This window comes from Aquarana catesbeiana, linkage group LG06 (genome assembly GCF_042186555.1).
Source record: "Aquarana catesbeiana isolate 2022-GZ linkage group LG06, ASM4218655v1, whole genome shotgun sequence".
NCBI classification, from domain to species: Eukaryota; Metazoa; Chordata; class Amphibia; order Anura; family Ranidae; genus Aquarana; species Aquarana catesbeiana.
The window spans coordinates 151,338,708-151,361,251 of NC_133329.1; the positions used below are offsets into that span (position 1 = coordinate 151,338,708).

General features: G+C 43.9%; 1 protein-coding gene across 2 annotated transcripts in view; it reads left to right on the forward strand.

Annotated features, from left to right (window-relative positions):
* Positions 1 to 22,544, forward strand: part of DNAH3 (dynein axonemal heavy chain 3) — an 827,768-nt gene that overhangs the window by 161,120 nt on the left and 644,104 nt on the right. For both annotated transcript variants that reach the window (XM_073591059.1, XM_073591058.1), the window contains exon 6: positions 16,236 to 16,425. In XM_073591059.1, coding sequence (XP_073447160.1) covers positions 16,236 to 16,425 — 190 coding nt within the window. The remainder of the gene's footprint in view (positions 1 to 16,235; positions 16,426 to 22,544) is intronic.

Here is a 22,544-nt window from a genome sequence, read left to right on the forward strand (position 1 = left end):
ATCAGTAAATGAGTCCAAAAATCAAAAACATTTGAGTGTGAACGTTGAGCATATGTGTTGATAGATCTTCTCCATACATGTGGTAGGTAACAGTAGATGATACAGGAGTGTGCTCACAGAGCCCTTACCTCAACAGGCATAAGTAAAAGCTTTAATGATCGAGATGGTAGACAGCAGTGAAGACCAATGAATGTCTCCGGCCGAGGTAAATTGATAGTAGAGCTGGGTCAGGCTTGCCTCCAGGTCCGGGTGGTATATAGAGAGAAAAGAGGAAAAAAAGGGGGCCTCCAATCGTGTAGTAATGGTAAAAAAAATCCAGTTTGTCAGCACATATGACCAGGCTCGGATTTACTCCCTTTGCCGCCCCAAGGCCGGGTCCTACAATGCCGCCCCCCCCCCCCCCCCCCACACACACACACACAAACACACACACACACCACCATTCTCGTCCTTTATCGATGACTGCTACAATAGATCAATTAAAAACATATTTCCACACACGAGAACACTGAAAATAACTGGCTTTAATTGTACAGACTGAAAATACTCTGTAATGCAGAAAATGCCTTTTAAAGATTATAGCAGTAAGAAACTCCCTACAGTTTTTTAGTTCTAACTTTTCTTTTGGCAAACTCATCGATAATATCTTCGTAGGACAAAGTATTTCAAAGTTCTGACTCAATGGCAAGTAAAGCTAAACTGTTCAGTCTTTCTTGACCCAAAGATGATCGTAAATAGTTCTTTATGCAAATACATTTCATTCATTTTTATGCACCACAGCTCAGTTGCAGTGCATAGAAACCGTATGCATTTTGCACCACACTGCTCAGCACGCAGTGACGCTGTTGCAGTGTGAACAGGACACATAGAAAACAATTGTTTTCTATTACCCTTGCAGAGACCTGTGTTTTGCTAGTGCAGAAATCACAGACCCCCTTTTACATCAGTGTCTTCAGTCCCCCCCTTCACATCACATCACAGACCTCCTTTTACATCAGTGTCTTCAGTCCCCCCCTTCACATCACGACCCCCTTTTACATCAGTGTCCTTAGCACCCCCCCCCTTACGTCACATCCCCCCTGCCTCATCATAAACCCCCCATTACAGACTGACCCATCACAGACTGACCCCCCCATCACAGACTGACCCATCACAGACCCTCCCATCACAGACTGACCCCCCAAATCACAGACCCCTCATTACAGACTGACCCCCCATCACAGACCCCCCATTACAGACTGACCTGACCCATAGCAGACCCCCCATCATAGACTGACCCAAACCCATCACAGACTGACCCCCCATCACAAACTGGTCCTGACCCATCACAGACTGACCCCTCAAATCACAGACTGACCCCTCAAATCACAGACTGATCCCCCCAATCACAGACTGATCCCCCCAATCACAGACTGAGCCCCCATCACAGTCCTCCCTCAATAGCCTTTACAGCACAGCACTCCCCCCTCCCCAAAGAACCCTACCTTATTCACACAAGACATGGAGCCTGGCCGCTCTGGACAATGGGCGGGACTTTTCACATTAAAAGTGAGTGATTTATTGCTGGTACTGCCCCGCTGCCTAGCAAGCAATCACCCACTTCTTAACTTAAAAAGTCCCGCCCTTTGTCTAGCGCTTCATGTTTTGTGTGAATAAGACAGGCAGCGTGGGGAGGGGGCAGTGCAGTGATATTAGAGAAGGCACGGACCTGCCGCACCTGCCATGCTGCCAGGGCCGATCCTAGGGTCACAGACGCCTGGGTGCAGAAATATTTCTGGCGCCCCCACATGGGCGTGGTCATCTTACCAACTCCTCCCCTTTACAAATGTTTCTATGGCAACAACTCAAACACAGAGATGCTCCCCTTAGAAGTCTTCGTTACCTTGGGATCCTCCCATGATCTCTTAACAATAAAGAAAATACAGGAAGAGAGTACACTAATGAGACCTGGAGGGGAGTCTTTCTGATGCACATACAGAGGGCTGTCTGTTAGAAAGAGCCCCCAGACATAATACGGTCAAAGATTGCAGACATGATACAAGAGACAGTCAGAGACTGCAGACATAATACAGGAGACGGTCAGAGACTACAGACGTAGTACAGGAGATGATCAGAGACTGTAGACATGGTACAAGAGACCGTCAGAGACTGCAGACATGGTACAGAAGCTGGTCAGACTGCAGACATGATACAAGAGATGGTCAGAGACTGAAGACATGATACAAGAGATGGTCAGAGACTGTAGATATGGTACAGGAGATGGTCAGAGACTGCAGACATAGTACAGGAGATGGTCAGAGACTGCAGTTCCTATGGATGTTAGTAGATAATGGCCGATCGGCCCTCTCACCTGACCCAGCGATACAGCAATGGTTCCTCTGATCAGGAGTCAGCTCACTCTGAATTGCCCGTGGCAACTCCGCTGGGTAGCACCCAGATCTGTATTCCTGCAATGACTCCATTCCTTTCTCCGCCAGGGATGGCACCAGGCTGTGTGGCTTTCCCTCTGTTGGCACAGGGCAGCGGGGTTCTCTCTCTGATGGTGTTCTCTCCGCACTGCCCTCTCCCTCTGGAGCCCTGGGTGTACTTTCCTGGGTGTAGACCCCCCAGGACAAACCACCACCCCTCCATTAGTACAGACCCCCCCAGGACAAACCCCCCTCGCTTCATTAGTACAGACCCCCCACCCCAGGACAAACCCCCTCCCTTCATTAGTACAGACCCCCCCATCCCAGGACAAACACCCTCCCTCCATTAGTACAGACCCCCCCAGGACAAACCCCCCTCCATTAGTACAGACCCCCCAGGACAAACCCCCCTCCATTAGTACAAACCCCCCCTCCATTAGTACAGACCCCCCAGGACAAACCCCCCCTCCATTAGTACAGACCCCCCCCAGGACAAACCCCCCTCCATTAGTACAGACCCCCAGGACAACCCCCCTCCATTAGTACAGACCCCCCCAGGACAAACCTCCCCCAGGACAAACCCCCCCTCCATTAGTACAGACCCCCCTAGGACAAACCCCCCCATTAGTACAGACCCCCCAGGACAACCCCTTCTCCATTAGTACAGACCCCCCCAGGACAACCCCCCCTCCATTAGTACAGACCCCCCCAGGACAAACCCCCCTCCATTAGTACAGACCCCCCCAGGACAAACCCCCCTCCATTAGTACAGACTCCCCCAGGACAAACCCCCCCTCCATTAGTACAGACTCCCCCAGGACAAACCCCCCCTCCATTAGTACAGACCCCCCAGGACAAACCCCCCCTCCATTAGTACAGACCCCCAGGACAAACCCCCCCTCCATTAGTACAGACCCCCAGGACAACCCCCCCTCCATTAGTACAGACCCCCCCAGGACAACCCCCCCTCCATTAGTACAGACCTCCCAGGACAACTCCCCTCCATTAGTGTACATAAAGCAGATGGCAACAGGATTGGGTGGGAGTGAGCGACAGAGGAGGAGAACACGTCGGGCACGGACCGCCCCCCCCCAGCGATGTCACTCCGATCTCCGGCAGCTGCTCTCCTTCTCTGACAGGAGGAGGGAGGGGGGACGGGCTTGAGCTTGGAAAATTTCAGTAGCGGCGGTGGTGACCTGCGGAGGGAGCCGCCTCAGTCTGGACACAGAGAGGAGAAGGAGGGAGGGGAGCACTCTGGCGCTTCAGCGCCCCCACCTTTCTGGCGCCTGGGTGCACTGCATACTGCTATGTTAGTGTGGGGGGCAGCCAAGAAGTCGCCGCAGGAGCGGCGCCGCCCCTGCACTACTGCCGCCCCGAGGCCTGGCCTGGGTGGCCCCGTGGGAAACCCAGCCCTATGTGTGACCCTGGTGGCTATCTTGGGTCGGACAGAGTCGGACAGAGCCTATTTAAGACCCTGGCACCTGAGTTTGGCATGCATTTAGCATGTGGATATTGTAGGGACTGTCAGGGACAGTAATAGTGGCAGGGAAATGTTCCAGATGCGTAGGGAAAGCCTAGGGATCCACCACTCTTCCTGGAAACCTCCCCACTTGGGCACGGAACTTCCATGCCACATTCCGCCCCGCAAAACAGCTGCTGTCAGTTCGGCTGAGATCTGCTCTCCTACAATCTGCTGTTCATCCATGAGTGTTCTCGGCCGAGTTGCCTTTCCATGGGGCTTGTTGTGAACTGTTAAACTCTGGCTACAATACAAGTTGTTTCTATTACATCTGGACTGTGTGTATGTTACTGCTGCAGCACCATGCTGCACTCACGCACAAACTGACAAAGGTTCACAGCCATGTATTAATTAACATGGCAGCAGTAGAAGCTGAGAAGCAGACCTAAGTTTTGATTGGGCCAAAAGGCACAGTCCAGCCTTGTCCACATTCCCAGAGGTGGACTTTCTCAGTCATAAGCCCCTGGATACAAGGGCATTCTGGTGATCTTAGTTGACCCAGAAGAACTTGGTACTTAGACAATCTATGACTCCTGGGAGATGGTCCATTAGCATTTCCAGACCAACCAGACCTTCTGTCACAGAGATAACCATCTTTCTTTACAGATAATGGCCTGGCTGTTGAAACCCAAGTCAGGGAGATAGACCATACCCTGTGGGACATGTCCTATCCTTTCTCCAATGTGGGCTGGAGCAATATTTTGGTTTTGGGCATCCAGAAGGGTCAAGTTTTTCAGACGAACCCAGACTGAGCCACAATTTATATCTATAGGCAAGGTAGATTTGATTTAAACCAAGTCAATTTGAATCGCTAGTAAAAAGGCTTGATTTAAATCAACTTGATTTAAATCGTAATTTTTAACCGCTTCCCGACCGCCTCACGCAGATATACTGCGGCAGAAGGGCACGTACAGGCAGATTAACGTACCTGTACGTTGCCCTTTAAGAGGCGGCTCGCAGGCGCCCGCCGGGAACTTCGTGACCCCATGTCCGCGGGGATACCCGCGATCATCTCACGGTGAGGAAGAATGGGGAGATGCTAATGTAAACAAGCATCTCCCCATTCTGCCTAGTGACACTGTCACTGATCTCTGCTCCCTGTGATCGGGAGCGGTGATCAGTGTAGTGTAGGGTTGCCACCTGTCCAGGATTCACCCGGACAGTTTGGGTTTTGAATCATGCGTCCGGGTTTCAGACCACCTAAAACCCGGACACATTATTCAGACCGGACTATGGCTTCCCAGCAGGGTTGTTGGCTGCAGAATGTCTGTTACACTTTCTTTCACACTGCCCAAAGCCAGCACTAACATCCCCCCCCCCCCCAGACGGGAGAGGAGGGAAGGCTTGACCTGCTCCTCTTCCTCCCACCCCTACACCTCTGTGTCTGCCCACACTGCAATCCCCAGCGCTGTGCCTCAGGAAAGGAAAGTGGGGGTAGGAAATTTGAAGTTTAGCAGCCGCAGATACATCTGGATGAGAGGTGCTGACTACCAAGGGGTGAGTGGGCTCACCATCCATCCCTGTCTGTGAATGAAGTCTCCCCCTTCTCTCTCCTGCCTCTGAGTGAGTACACTAAGGTAAATCGGGGTTCTCAGAGCACCCTTTACATCAGAGTTCCCCTTTACATTAAAGTCCACAGAGCTCCCCCTTAAAGTGTAAGGGGGAACTCTGATGTAAAGGGGGCTCTAGGAACACTAAAAAAAGGGGAATACAGGAAACTCTGATGTAAGTGGGGCTCTGGTTACCAGAAACACCTTTACATCAGAGTTCCCCTTTACAACAGAGGGCGCAGCGTGCCCCCTTACATTAGAGTCCTCTCCATACAGAGTTCTCTGCGTTCACTTATGTCTCCCTTACAGAGACTGCAGAGTCCCCAGTTACAGTGTAAGGGAACTCCGCAAGTTCAGATGTAAGAGGAAACTCTGAGGATTCAGGTGAAAAGGGGAAATCTGTGGCCTCTTGTGATTAACTTCATATGATTAGAAATGTTATTTAATCGCAAAATATATGTATAGTTTATACTATAAAAAAAAATTTGCTGTGCGCCTCTAAAGTGTTCGGGTTTGACTTGAAGAAAAGGTGGAAACCCTAGTGTAGTGTAACACAACGCCCCTCCCCCCCACAGTTAGAAACACTCCCTAGGACACACTTAACCCCTACAGTGCCACCTGATGGTTAACCCCTTCACTACCAGTGATATTTTTACAGTAATCAATGCAATTTTTTAGCATTTATCGCTGTATTAATGCCAATGGTCCCAAAAATGTGTCAAAATTGTCTGATGTGTCCGCCATAATGTCGTAGTCACAATAAAAATCGCTGTTCGCCGTCATTACTAGTAAAAAAAAAAATTATCAATAAAAATGCCATAAAACTATCCTCTATTTTGTAGACGCTATAACTTTTGCACAAACCAATCAAGCGCTTATGGCGATTTTTTTTTTACCAAAAATATGTTGAAGAATACGTATCGGCCTAAACTGAGGAAAAAAAATGTTTTTTTAAATATTTTTTGGGGATATTTATTATAGCAAAAAGTAAAAAATAATGCGACTTTTCAAAATTGTCGCTATTTTTTTGTTTATAGCGCAAAAAATAAAAACCGCACAGTTGATCAAATACCACCAAAAGAAAGCTCTATTTGTGGGGAAAAAAAAGGACATTAATTTTGTTTGGGGGCCATGTCGCACGACCACGCAATTGTCAGTTAAAGCGACGCAGTGCCGAATTGCAAAAAGTGCTCTGGTCAGGAAGGGGGTAAAATCTTCCGGGTCTGAAGTGGTTAAAGAGCAACAGTAATCTCTGTCTGGCTGGTGATGCTGCAGTGACACAACAAGGTGAGGGACGTGGCGGCAGCAGGTGAGTGGATGCCCACTAACAGGCGCTGCCGTGATGGGTCTGAAATGACAGGTGCTCTTTAAATGTAAGGACTCATTCTTGCTGGTAGTTAGAATCTTTAATATTTGCAAACAAAATTAAGGCTTCCTATTTAGAATAATAATCTGTCAGGTTAGCAAAACGGCAATATCGGAACCAATTCAATCATACAGTTTGTAGTGTTTGAAACTATTTAAGTTTCTGCATTGGCCATTCCCCTTCTGAGACTACTGGCCACTTATTTTCTGATAAAAAGCCTTTATTCAAGGGGTGGCATACCTTGATATCCTTGTTTGTACACCTGTTTCACTATGGGAGCTTAATTTGGTCATTTTGACTTTACAGAAGCCTCTGGTTAAACCTATTTGGGATATTTGCTGGGTTGACATTACTTGTACAGTGGCTATTACAACTGTGAGAAAGGTCACAAAACTGGTGCCCCTATCATGTAAAGAACCCTTTCTTGTTCTTCATAAAGACAAGGTGTTTTTGAAGCCTTGAGCCTTATTTCACCGTAAGGTGGTTTCCTCCTTCCACCTTAATCAGGAAATCATCCTGCTTCAAAGCACCCCGATGAGATATTGTTACATTGCTTATATATTATATATAGCATGTGCAGTGCGAGTTTGTCACTGAGCCACTGTATCAATCCAAATCCAAGATTCGATGTTTGTCCTGTCTTTGAGCACTCGCAAGGGCTGCTCTGCATCCTGTTTCACCACCTCTAGGTGGATTAGGTAGGTTAACATTAAGGCTTATGCCCTGATGGACATAAATCCTCCTTTCCTTATCGAGGATATAGAACCCAAAAGCAAACATTTATTATACTGCAGCTACCATTTCTTAGATTTGTGCATTAGTTTTCTTTTAGGCTTTCTTTCCTTTATTTTCAGCTGCTGATCCTGCCAGTAAATCTATTGTTTTTCAAACCCAGCATCCAGGTTGTATTAGTAACAGGAATGTGACAAACCATTTAACACTGACAGGGACACTTACAGTGATCAGCTTTTACTTATTTATTATGTAAAACTTTTATCCGAAAATAAAAACATCTGTTGCTGTAACTGTTTATAAAGGATTAGCTGGAGTTTGGCTTCAGTTTGTTAGTGTATTTAAATCTGCTAGTACAATTCCCTTTTGTTGAATGCTCTTCACCCTGATCTCCTACCCTACACGAAGGCTTGGGAAAAAAATCTCCAACACTCCATCTCCCCCATTGACTGGCAAAAATGCTTTATTCTAACACACAAGCTCTCCCTAGCCACTAAAACTCAAGAAAAGGGGTATAAACTGGTAACGAGGTGGTATAGATGCCCTTCGACAGTACATCACTTCAACTTGACAAATCCAGATACTTGTTGGCGATGTTTAAACTCCAGGGGCACCATGCTCCACATTTGGTGGGAATGCCCACCCATACAAAAATTCTGGCAACAGATCTTCCTACTATACTGCAGGCTGATGGCAACGGCTCTCTCTCCTTCACCCGAGATAGCTCTCTTGTCCATACTCCCGGGCACACTCAAATCCATTAAAAAAGATGTATTACGCCATTTCTTGGCTGCTGCTAGAATAGTGATCCCAAGATATTGGAAGTCAAGAACTGTACCTTCCCTGGGGGAGTGGGCTATTGAGGTGGACCGCATCAGGGACCTTGAACGCCTGTTGGCTGAGGAATCCAATAAAGACAATCAGTTCTCTCTTACATGGACTTCGTGGTCCATGTTCCGATACTCATCGGACTTCATCCCCTGGGCAGAGGGCAACCTGGACAGTACCGCCCCGTGACCATGCTGGAGCGACTCCTGTTCCTAACCTTTCTGTTTTTCTACTTTCCTCCTAACCCTTCTCCTTTTCATATCAATGTATTCCTTAAAATTTAGATGCAGAATATGGCCCGCACAAGCTAATCCTATACAACATAACAGGTTCCTGGAATAAGTTGATTGTAAACACACACGAAGTTTACTTGTAATCCCCTCCCGTATATAGTGAGGGCTCTTTGGTTATCCTTGTTATATTTCATTATGCTAATTAAACAATGTTTTTTCCTTGTGATCTGCACACATAACGTACTACAATATGTATCCTGCGAATACATTGGATCTATTGATATCAACACTACTACTACTAATGATGTCTATGTGAAGTACTTTTTCTTGTATGTTTTTTCTTTTTCAATAAAATCAGATTGAATTAAATCTGCTAGTACAATGATACTCCCCTCCCCCACCAGACTGACAGTGCTGCTATCCAAAGGTGTCCCTGTGCTCCATCACCTGGAGTGTAGGCACTCTAATACAGGAGGTGTGTCACTGGCCTGATCATCAGGTGAAAACAGAGGGGAAAGAGCATAACAAAAGAAAACTAATGCAGCTACCACAACTATTGCCACGTACACATGAGCGGAATGTCCGACAGAAAAAGTCAGACGGAAGCTTTTCATCGTCTATTCCGATCGTGTGTATGCCTCATCAGGCTTTTTTTTCCAAAAATTCTGACGGACCTAGAAACGAAACATGTTCTAAATATTTCCGACGGAACCAATTCCTATCGGGAAAACCGATCGTCTGTATGCTGTTCCCGACGGACCAAAAACGGCGCTTGCTCTGAAGAAAAGTACAAGACAGAAGCTATTGGCTACTGGCTATTGCACTTCCTTTTTCTAGTCCCGTCGTAAGTGCTGTACGTCACCACGTTCTGGACGGTCGGACTTTGGTCGGACTTTGGTTTGACCGTGTGTAGGCAAGACCACTTGAATGGAATTCCTTTGGTGTTCCGTCGGAGAAACCTTCGGAGTTTATTCCGACGGCAAAAGCAGTCATGTGTACAGGGCACAAGGATTTGTAAGATGCAATATATTCTATATTTGGCTTTGAGTTTAATACCACTTTAGGACTCATGCTATTCATTCAGTTGGTGCCTCTTGGGCTATTCACATGTTAGTAAAGTTCTACCAGGTAGATGTACAGCTTTCTGCTGATGCCAGTTTTTGCCAAAAGTTGCTTCAAGCTGCACTTTGCATTGGGAGCCTGGTTTTCTTGTTTTTGACCTGTTGGCTTTGTCCATCCCTCAGTTGTACATCCTATGGTCAAGATTTAAAGGAGCCTGTGTCCTGTACTTTACAATTAGGAAAAAGGATTGATGACTTACCTTCAATCCTATAGGACACTGGCCACCCTCCCCTCTCCTTTTGTGTTTCTTCCTATGATTTTTTATTTTGCTAAAAAATGGAGGACTGCTGGGAGCAGGAGTAGTTACATGGGCTGTATTAAACAACTTTGTTTGCTATGTCCTCACTTGAAGGTAGCAGCATATAACCCAAGGTCAAGACTGTACTGTACTCCAAGAAAAGTCAAAGAAAAAAAATGTCCCTCCTATAACTGTACTGTATATGGAAGGGTGGTTTGTTTCCAAGCTGGGTATTGCATTAACACTGTCCTCAGTTGTTTTATAGAAGCTAATAAGCTAAAGAATATAAAGCGTTGAACCATCCCCATAGGAATAAATGGAAATTGTTTAAAGCAGAACTAGTCCACAATAGTTACCTCTCCTTCAACAGTCCAAGGTCCCTCGCTGTCATCTTTTACCTGGCTTCTCCCAGGTGCTGGGTTGTGGCCATCTGGTCAGTGCTGAATGACATCACTTCTGTGCATATACAGGAGTTCGGTTATTCTGATACTCAAGATCTGTGCTGGAACATAAATTGAGCTGCAATTTCATGTGAAGCACAATGTACATTATAAATAAGGCTGTGAGCAGGCAGGTACTGCGAGAGTCTGCCTGCTCACAGTTTCTTAAATGAAGACTTTAACTCTTTAGAGGTAAACCACTTTATTTCCTACTGTAGAATAAAAGCTGCAGTGCACACTGACACCGAGGTGGTTCTGGCTAGCTCAGTAGATTGCTTTTAAAAAGGCCTGGATTCTTTCCTAAATGTACATAATATAACATTTATAGATAAAGTTGATCCAGGGAAAATCGGATTGCCTCTCGGGGGATCAGGAAGGCATTTTTTCCCCTGTAGTAGCAAATTGGATCATGCTTTGCTGGGGTTTTTGCCTTCCTCTGGATCAACTCTGGGTATAGGTTTGTGTATATGGGATTGTATTATTATTATTGTTATTATTATTTTTTTTTTTTTTTGGCTGAACTAGATGGAATTGTGTCTTTTTTCAACCTGACTAACAATGTAACTAAGATCAGCAAAGCTGCAGTGCATATTCAGCATTGTGGAACTCAATTGCAAATCATGTCCTGGGTAAGAAGGGTAATACTGAGACAAGACATCTACATTTATCTCCTGTTTTTCTTTTCTTCTCTTCTAGTAAACTTAGCAGAGTAGGTAAAATAATGTAGACCCGAAAGAGGAACTCTCTTATTAAAGTGGCTGTAAACCTGTGACATGAAATATGAACAAATCATATCCCTCTATAGGGATTTTCCAATGGAAAATGTGTGATAGGACCTTGTTGTCGGAAATTCTGACCTTGTGTAGGCTCCATCACACATTTTCCATCGGATTTTCCGACACACAAAGTTTGAGAGCAGGATATAAAATTTTCCAACAACAAAATCCGTTGTCGGAAATTCCGATAGTGTGTACACAAATCCGACGGATAAAGTGCCACGCATGCTCAGTATAAATAAAGAGATGAAAGCTATTGGCCACTGCCCCGTTTATAGTCCCGACGTACGTGTTTTACGTCACCGCGTTTAGAACGATCGGATTTTCCAACAACTTTGTGTGACCGTGTGTATGCAAGACAAGTTTGAGCCAACATCCGTCGGAAAAAATCCTAGGATTTCGTTGTCGGAATGTCCGAACAAAGTCCAACCGTGTGTACGGGGCATAAGTGTTATTTCTGTCTGCTGCTTCATTCCTCTTCTATCAGCATGAGTTACTTCTGAAAAGGTTTCCTGACACCAAGAGAAAAAAGGTGACAGGGGAGGGAGCTCCAGCACAAAACTTGTGATTGACAGCCTCAGCTCTGTTCCTGGGTGCTGTGTGATGGGGGGAGGGGGTGTCCCATCCCTTGCCTTGCCTTGCCTTCCCTTCCCTTCCCTCTAATCAACTCTCAGAGCTCTCCTCACCGAGCTCTGTGGTGTGTGTAATTTCAGCTCTCCTCCCCTGTTTTCAGACAGCTCAGACAAGCGTTATAAATTCAAGACTTTGAACAGCTGTAGAGAATACTGCAGATAAACAGGTTTAACTTATACACAGAGATTAAACAAATCCTCCTGTATCACCTGAGGCCAGTTACTTCAATAGGTATATGTGGGGGTTTACAATCACTTGCACCTTTTATTTAATCATAAAGAGGACCAAGTGCAGTTTGTCCAATTCAAATCAGTGGCCTTGTTTGGAATTAAAAGCCCCTCTTTTTCTGGCTGTAGCTCCAATCTATTCTTAAACTGGAAGAAAACCCGCCTATCTTTTTGAAGCTGCTATCTTAACTTCTGTTTGATCTGCAGTTCCCATGGTACTGCGCATGTGATCAGCTTGACAATTTGGTTTAGAGCCCAAGCAAATGTGACAGTTATCATTTGCGGGATGCCTCGAATGGGAAAACGTTAAATTGATGGGTTTAGTTCCATTTTAAACCCCAAATATTGGTGTTCTGTGGTGGGAGGTTACAGCCATCATTGAGCCCAGCCACCTTTCTATTTTGGCTGATCTTGTACTATTTTGAATGAACAATTAGTGCTGATTGTTCATTCCCAGGGCTATTTTTTTTTTAGAATATAGGTGCAGGAACTCCCCCCTTCTAAGTCATCCCTTGTCTCCACGCCCTACCCACCTCCGAGCACCGTCCCTTGGTTCCATCCCCTACCCACCTCCAGTACCGCTCCCTTTAGAGCAGGGATCTCAAACTGGCGGCCCTCCAGCTGTTGTGAAACTACAAGTCCCATGAGGCATTGCAAGGCTGACAGTTACAAGCATGACTCGCACAGACAGAGGCATGATGGGACTTGTAGTTTCGCAACAGCTGGAGGGCCACCAGTTTGAGACCCCTGCTTTAGAGAATACAGAACCAAGTATCATTCTGTGGCGCGAAGTAATTTGTATAGAATTTGCACACAGCAAAATAAATCCCCTGCAGCCAGTAACAATAGATAGCCTAGCAACAATAGTTCCCTCACACAACAATGCCCCCCACAACAAAAATCTACCCCAGCAACAATAGACCCCCAGCAACAACAACAGATTTCCCAGCAGCCAGCATCAATAGACCCTCAAGCAGCCAGCAACAATAGACATCTCTCTCAACAGTAGATTCCTCTTAGCAACAACGGACCCCCCAGAAATAAAAAAAACCCTCCCAGCAACAATAGATCCTCCACCAGCAACAATAGACCCCCGCGCAATAATAGAACCCCACCAGCGTAGTTGCTATAGACTATAGATCCACCAGCGGCAATCATCAATCGACTCTCCAGCACATCCCCAGGTTCCCTTGCCATTACATAAATTTAGTGCCAGAGGTGCCGGAACTGCGTTCCCCCACGTTCCTCCTGAAAAAAGCCATGTTCATTCCTATTGGTCAAATACAATATCACTGTGCTATTCTTTGTGATTGGCAGTGCTGGTTTCCAGAGCTTGTCACTCATACATCTGTCTCCTTTCCAGTAGCATGGTTAGATGAGGTTTGGGGGTGGGGAAAGTCTGACCATGCTGCTTAACAATGGCAGGATAAATTCTACGAGGACCAAGTGCTATTTGCACTTGCACAAATGGTTGAAAGAAAGTTAAAAAGTCTAATGAGACGTCTTTATTTTAACAACAAAACGGTGTCTCAAGAGATTACATGCAAAAAACGGACACTTTGGTCGAATGCTCCACCTTTTTAGTTATGGCTTTGAAAATGGGGTTCTTATAGATATGCAATTATTCCATTTACAGTCATGAAAGTTGTACAATACAATTTGTATTGCAAACCTTTAAAAAATAGGCAGTGTCCTTAATTGAACTGGCTTATTATTTAAAGTGTTACTAAATCCAGGACCCTGCATTCACTATATATAGTCTCCAGCAGTACACAGAAACTGGAAATGCAATAATTTTAGTAAATAAAACTGCTAAATACCTTTTTCTCATCAGCAATATATATCAGTCTTGTAACTTCTATCAATGTCTGGCTGATCACTGGTTAAAGCTTTTAGGAGGAGTTTTAATTCTTCTCTGATTGTCCTATGAGGCTGCATGACTCCTGACCCTCTGTCTGGACAGTGCTGATTGGCTGATCACATGCACCCTCCAATAAAAAAAAATAAAATAAAATAAAAATAAAACCTCTCTAGCAATACATACCAAACTGAGCATTTGCAGAGTGCCTCCTAGGGTTCTGTGTTATCAGCAGATGGATTGGGGACTTTGGAAGAAGGGGAGGGTCAGAGAAGACGGGATCAAACAGCCTTTTTACACAATGCAGAGAATTAACCCCTTAGGTTCCACAGTGAGTGTAACAAACATGCTTTACTGCATAAACAGACTGATTTTACTGATGTGGGTTTAATTACGCTTTAATTATTAAAGCAAAGAGCAATGTGAAATAACCCATTGCAACAAATTGAGTATTACATTTTACTGATCTTGCTACAGTGAAACGAAAGCTAGTTGGTTGCTATGGTTTACCTCTTATCTGAATTACTTTTTCCATTGTTCTGTTTAACAGTACATTTATATATGTTATTTACTTTCAATTGGGATTAATGTACATACGTTCGCTTTATAAGAATACAGTTTCTTTAATCCACAGGTTTTTGCTAGAGATAAATCTAGATTATTATGGCAGTTCTTGAGTGTAAGTGAATTTACATAATGAGGGCAGATCATCACTCTGTACACAGCACAAGAGCATCACGAGTTACTGAATCAGCTCAATTTACATGCAGTAAATATTCTTCTAGGTGGGATCTGAGTCTAATTGTATAATTTACATCTCTATACTTTCTAAATCTATCATGTTGTCAAGGGGTGAACATTAGCATACTTCTTGCTGTTGGCATGTGAAAAGTCCACTCTACATCTTAATATGCCACAGCATATACTCTGGTGCCACACAATGCAAAGAGAAATACTTCTTAATGATCCACAGTATAACAGCTTAAAGAAGAATTCCAGGTGTAGATATGCATTGTGAATACAAGAAGTTGGCCATTTAAAGAATGCTTTGCATTTTCTCAAGTAATGTAAAGCATTTTATTATTATACATGGTAGAGAGAATCATGTCACCACCCACCTCTGCACCCTATCCACCCAGAGAACACTTTGCATCCATTGAGAAAATAAAAGGGGTCTCTGACTGGCGCCCATGCCAAAGCTGCCAACCTACCTTGTTCATACTGCATCACGGTAGCTGCTTGGCACAGGACCCAGAAGCTAGTGGAGACCACTGTAGTAGCGATGTTTACTACAGTAATTTCCCACTTCCAGATGGACCCCCAGGTACATGTGCATAGTTGCATTGGTCCAAGCTTGATCAATGTAACTTTGAATAAATAGCCATACCTGAAATTCTTCTTTAGCTTTAGGCAGCTTAGGGAAGGCAGAATAATGAAAGCTGATACTTGAGTTTCATAAAGTGGTTATGTGACATAACCTCATTACTTGTATCCTCTCTGTTTTTATGAAGTTCTAAAGTACTGTGTGTCAGTTTTTTTGTTTTTTTTTTAAATAATAATCCTAAATACCCTTTCTTACACCACCGCTCTGTGGTCACGTGATCCCCCTCTGCTCTCCTTCCCCGATCTAAGAAGAGCAGCAGGAGGGGGCAGAGATTCCCCTCTGACATCAGCCGGCCAGCAGAGGGAGGTCATGTGACCACAGAGTGGCGATGTGAAAGGGGGTATTAAGGACTGTAATTTTCAAAAAACTGACACACAATACTTTAGATCTTCCTAAAACAGATCGTCTCTCACTACACAGACTGGGCTGACAGGCAGGGAAGGAGGGGGAGAGACTGTGGGATGACAGAGGCATGTAAACTGACCACGGTATCATGGATCAGCAGCCATGATTACCGTGGTCTGTTCACATAGGAACAGGCAGGATTAACTAGGTATTTTAGAACATAGAAAGGAACAAATTACACTGCAACAGCACTATGCTGTTAATCGTGCTTTAAAGGAACAGGAGCTTTGTTTGTTTTTTTAGGGTTACAACTGCTTTAAGTTTCTCCAAACTGTTGCACATTATTTTATGTTATTACAGTATCAGCCCTGGATTTGTGCTGTAAGTCATTTGTGCCAGAAATGTTTGTTCTAAAACTTCTTCCTGCGTCAGAACAGCCAAACCAGTTTTGATTAGCCAGACTTTATCTTTCCTCACTACCCCGAGAACAATAGAATCAGAAGAATTCTGATTGCATCTCACGTTTGTTAACAATTTAATTCTCTACTATGCTAAATAACTACTCTGTTTTCTTAGAGATATTTTCACTACATACACCACAAGATTCAAGCAGAAATGCTGGCTCCCCAAGAGAAGAAACAGATGGACGGAATCTTAGCAAATGTTCCCAGCCAGCTTTTGAAAAACCCAGCTCTGAAAAAACTGCTTGAAGAAATAAAGGAAGAGATTGTAAATGATTACCACACTAGCCTCAGGAAAAGTATTGGTAAGAGCTCCTTTATCTGATGCTGTTATCTAGCTTAGGAACATCACACTATCAAGGAAGTTCTGTCAGGTCTTTCTTGGTAAATCCCATCCGTGCTCATCTCTAAAGCTGATCTCACATCAATTATATTTAGTTTATCCTAAAAGTTTGCTTGCTAAGAAATACATACAGTGTTACAAAAAACACAGTCACTTCCAGCGCTAATAGGTCTTCCAAGGTGTGGAGTAACAGATGTCAGATAAAATGGCGGTGTGAAAGGTATATATGGTATCCAAAACTGGGTGGATGCTGCCTTCTTCAGATGGGGTAATCCGAAAGGAACTACAAGAAAAACAGACATGGAGGGCGCGCACACCTAGTGCATTACCAAAGATAATTTAATAATAAGAAATCTTTGTATAAAAGTGGGTACTCACAAAATGCAACAAACAAAAGGCCATAAACACAGTGCATAGACATGCACAGAACACTGGGTACAGCTAACGCGCTTCGGGGGCGCACCCCATTCCTCAGAGCTAGGCTAGCTCTGAGGAAGGGGTTGCGCCCCGAAACGTGTTAGCTGTACCCAGTGTTCTGTGCGTGTCCATGCACTGTGTTTATGGACTTTTGTCAGTTGCATTTTGTGAGTACGCAATTTTATATAAAAATTTCTTATTATTAAATTATCTTTGGTAATGCACTAGGTGTGTGTGCCTTCCATTTCTGTTTTTCTTGTAACATTAAGTGTATTAGAACCTGAGAGATCGAAAGAAACAATAAATGTTCAATAAATTGGGGGCAAAATAGTGGGGCGAGTAGTGTTCTGCAGCAAATTATGGGGATGAGGCCAAAATATTTTTTTTAGGGGCATGGTTTGATAGTAGCAGTCCTGCAAGAGAATACATTATAGTAATATGGTTCAAAGAACAAACAACACTGACTTGACAATATGTTGGCAAAAAATTACAATTCTGTAAATATACTGGCTACGAATGGACAATTTTGACAATAGCTGGACAAAAAAACTTTTATTTATGGCAATGTATGGATAACATATGGACTACCCTTACAATTTGCAGGCAAAAAGGGTAATCCTTCCAATATATGGACAACAAACAGGCACTCATTACTATATTTGATCAAAAAAACAATATTGTTACAGTACATGAGCAGTGGCAATAATGGTGACAACTGGAGCTTGGTCTGCCTCCCTCTCTAGTTTCCTTACTTTTACCCCAGACATCTTGCAACAGGCTGAAGTTTCCATGACATTTGTGTTGAACTTTTACAGCACAAATTGTAACTTTTGTATGACTCATCACAGTCTTTGCAACCTGTGATACAGTTAGGCATCCTTCAAACTTGTAAAACACTCAAAAAAACACCCAACAAGCAAAATCCCATTCATTTCAATGGCACCTGTTCACATCTGAGCGTTTTGTCACCTGAAGCAAAACGCCTGAAAAACGCCTTGAGCTCAAAAAAGAACATGAGATTCTTTGGGGCAGATTACAGGCGTTTTTCTGCCTTTTACATTGGTGACCTTTACAAAATCGCGGTAAAAACGTGCAACTTTGAAACGCTCAGGTAATAATGCAGCCTTAACCACATACCCAGAATCAGCACATTCCTGCAGCTGGAATGACAGATGCATGCATGGACATAGATAAGGGGAGGGGATTGGGGTGTCTGTCAGGTGGGGGGCGGGGCGCTCCACTGACACCCCTGCTCGGCCCGGATGGGGGGGCTGCTGACAGTTCTAATTATCTACTGTAGTCAGTCCGCAGTCGTTAATCATCTCCTGTAGTCAGTCCGCAGTCTCTAATTATCTCCTGTAGTCTCTCCCCTGCTGTCTATAAGCCCCTCCCACAATAATTTTGGCCACACCCAATTTTTTCCCAGGGCGCTACGCGGGCCGCAGGTCCTTCTTTTTTTCCCTAGCATAACCCTCATTCTCAAGTTCAAAAGTTCAGAGGTATGTTTTGTATGAATGAACTGTGCACAGTACCATTTCTCTTGTCTGGTATACCGGGATAACAAAAAATCAGTGATTGTGCTGCCTTCCACAAGATGGTTCCCTTTGCACCTGCCCAGTAAGATTGGCTATTACAGTGCACCACCCAGTGATAGCCACTCCAATGGCTAAGAGCACTGACAGCTGTATTCTGGTGGGGCGTCCCCTGTCAGAACACAACAGCACAGCGTGGGAGATCGCTGTACTAACACTGCATGTATTAGTACAGTGATCTGTCAGGTTTTTTTCGTTCAGCCCAGCGTGTGACAGTGTGTACCAGGCCTTAGACTGGACAGTAGCCAACCTCACTGCAATCTTCATAAAAACTGGAAGAAGGCAAGACTGAAATCATGTTCAATTTGATCGGATAATGTAGAATTAAGGATGTGATTGCTTGCTTACTATGAGCACATAGTTTTTCCTTTTCTAGTCTTTATGAATTTGGTGCAATTTGTTTTATTTAAAAGACTTTTACTTAGTACCTGCTGCTGAACCCCCCCAAAACCAAAAATTTTCTACGGCCCTGGATGCATGGGAATAGCAGCAGCCATTCAAAATATTAACAGCCTGACAGTAGCCATTGCTGTTTGAATGTAGCCACACAATAACATCATAAAGCAAAGCATCTGCTCTATGGGCTATGGAATAAAGATTGGTGGATGTAATTTTATTAGTGTCATTTTCAATTTATTTCACAGCAAATTGGAACTTCCTGGGAAAAAGTGGAAGGGTACCAATACTTTTGACTATAACTGTATAGACTTACATGCTAATATCAAATTTTACTGAACTCTTGGAAACGACAAGGATTCCCATTTCATGATGTGTCAAACTTACATGCATTAATTTGTTCCTCTTCTTGGCCCAAGTTAATACTCAGCCAGTGTTTAGTCCCCCTGGAATGTCCTGAAAAATAAAAACTGACACTTCAAATTCTGATGGATGAATCAATTACTAGATTGGATACTAGATAGGCCAATAAATCACTCAGCATGTAAATTCCCTGCCAGTGGTACTGATCTACATTTCTACAAACCAAGTCAGGGAAACAGGATGTAGAGTGCTGAAAAAAACTCAAGGACTATAATTAATAAATTCATACTGTTTAAGTAAAAAAGAATACCTGACATGTTTACAATTATTTGGATTTAAATTGAGAAGAGCAGTGTGTGCAAATTAAAGATAATTCCCAGTGGAAAATCCGATCGTGTGTACAAGGCTTTAGACTGCATAATCTAAGACCTGCCTCTGTTAGCAGACCGAAACCGTGTCTCCTTACAGGGATATTTTTAGTACCCCTGAATTTGTTCTACTGTCTGATTGTGAAATGTACTTTCTTGGCCTACCCCACAGTGAACAATCCTGGTCCTGTTTATAGATATTCAGATAGCCACCTTTCTAGAGTCACTATTTACATAGACAAATTCAGGAGGGCTATTGGTGACATCTAGAGAAACCACTGCTACAAAAAAGGTGTGATCTAACTGATAATACTATCAACTACCAAATGCAGAATTCAGTTTATGCAGTCTATGATTAAGGCCAGGCTTAAACGGTTTAAATCTTGGCCGGTTCAGCAGGAATTACTTCCTTGTATTCTATCACACAAATTCCTTATGCCTTGTGAGTAGGCACTGCTGTGTCACAGAATTCAGAGTCTGCCTTCTGCACTACAGAGGTGCAGAGAGGAGGCGTGTCAGGAGGCGGAGTCAGCATAGGAATCCCTGCTTGCAGGCACCAAGGTACCATGGGATATGTAGTTGTTAGAAATGAAAAGTAAACAGCAGAGGAGAAGCTGCAATGCATGCAGGGATTTGTGGAAAGATATGGCCAGCAGACAGGTAGCACACATGAAAAGAGATTTTTCAAGAAATCTGATATTAGATTGTCAAAAATAACTATTATTTGGATAACTTTTAGGCCCCTTTCACACGATCGGACTGTTCAGGTCCGCCTGTCAGTTTTGACGGCGGACCTGAACGGGCGCTCCATGTTAGCCTATGGAGCGACGGATGTCAGCGGAGATCCGCTAAAGGCAGACGGATGGCCCTACGTCTGGATCCGTCGCTGGCAGATCGGATCGGGTGAGATCTAATGAAAACGTTTTCATCCGATCCCTCCATAGGCAGCAGCGGTGCCTGACAAGCCCCTCCCCGCTTAGTGAGCAGCGAGGGACCTATCATCCGCCGGCTCAGCGGAGATCAACGGAGAGATCTCCCGCTGAGCCGGCGGACCGAGGCGGACTCCGTGGAAGCGGAGTCCGCCTCGTGTGAATGAGGCCTTACACGGCTGAGGTTATAAAATTAAAGTATATGCTGTGACCAAAGAACTCCTTTAACAATGTGCTATTTTGTTGCACATGGAAACTTGCTGCAAGGGTTATAGTGCTTTTGTTCTGGGATTGATTTTAATTTCTAAATTATTTTATTATTGAAATGCATCATTAATGTGATAAACTGATTTGTGTTATTCCCCAAGAACAGAAAGATGTATTTTTTTGCACATTTTTGTAATGGTTAGCACCATTTTCTTTCTGCATGTGCAGCTTACTTGGAAAGGGAGAGTGAGGGGAAAAATTGTGTGTGCATGTTGGCTGTCAGTATTTAGATCTGAACTCTGTTCAGCTGATTAAAAATCTCATCAATCACTCATCAACATTCCAAGACTGGAGGGAAGCAAAGCGAGGAATAAAGTAAGTATTCCTATCTGTTATATCCCCCTAGACTAAATTAGCTCTAGACTCTTTCTATGCAGAGCATGTCTCTACCAAAACAAGATTTTTTTATAAGCTGACTAGAGTTCATTAAATGCAAAGTAAGCTTATTACACACTGGCCCACCTCCTATCCAAAGATACCTGTAAAAAAAAAAAAAAAACCTGTGAAGAAAATATATAAATTGTACACACCTAAGCAAAAGTGACACCACAAGCATTATGGATGTTGACTAATGGACCCTGAATAAAGGACTGCCTGTGTGTGTAAGGTAAATATATATTTTTACTTTTCTCAACAATTGAATTTATTTTCACATATAATGCAGCGTTTTAGGTTGGTGGTGGTAGCTAGTATGTCGTTAGTATGTATAAAGCAGGACAATTTAAGTGCAAGGTTCACTTCAACAGTGAACATGAGATTTTCATTGTGTGCTTGTCTCATGTTAGCTCCTGTGATTCTATAAAAAGGTGTGATTGTACTTCCCCCCCATGTTCTGCCTCTCCAAGAGTGATCTTCATAACTGATGCAATTGTGGCGAGATTGCAATAACTCACAATCTCAGTAGCATTGGCAGACAGTGACTCGATCCAAATGGCATCTTGCAGATCGTAAAAAATGCTTTAGTCCAAAACTTGTAAAGATCTTGACAGAAGCACATCGGATAGTTCAAAAAATCATATTATGTCCAGCTCCAGCAGTATATATGTGTTCAGAATAGAAACTAAAGGCACAGTGAAAAGAGGGTGCAGTGAAAAGAGGGTGGGACATACTATACAGAGCATCCCCCAGCTAGGAAGTGAGGTAGGGAAAAATATTTCAAGTGAACAAACACACATTGCATCTGTAACATGATAAAGTATTTATTGCATAACTTAAAATGGCTGCTTCTACAAGTTTAAACACACAGGTATTTTGCTCTGTGACAGATGCTAATTCCTTTCTAAATTCCTACTTGAAGGCTGCCGCTGTTATATTTCTAGGCTTACATACCAGACTTTATTTATGTTGCATAGAGGGGATGTGCAACTTTGTCTAGTGTGGGGATGTGTTAGAACACCTGTCAGCTTTTATTTGTTGTGTGTCCCCTTCAGGGAAAGTTCTCTTCATTCCCTGTATTGGTGTGTATGCGCCATCGGACTTTTGCTGGCTGAATTCCAGCCAGCAAAAGATTGAGAGCATGTTCCTAATTTTTCAGTCGGAAAAAGTTCCTATCCGAAAATGCGATCGTCTGTGGCAATTCCGACGCACAAAGTTCCTACGCATGCTCTGAAGCATTGAACTTCATTTTCTCGACTCGTAGTAGTGTTGTACATCACCGCGTTCTTGACGGTCGTAAGTTCAGCGAACTTTTGCGTGACCGTGTGTATGCAAGGCAAACTTGAGCGGAATCCCGCTGGAAAAGCCAATATA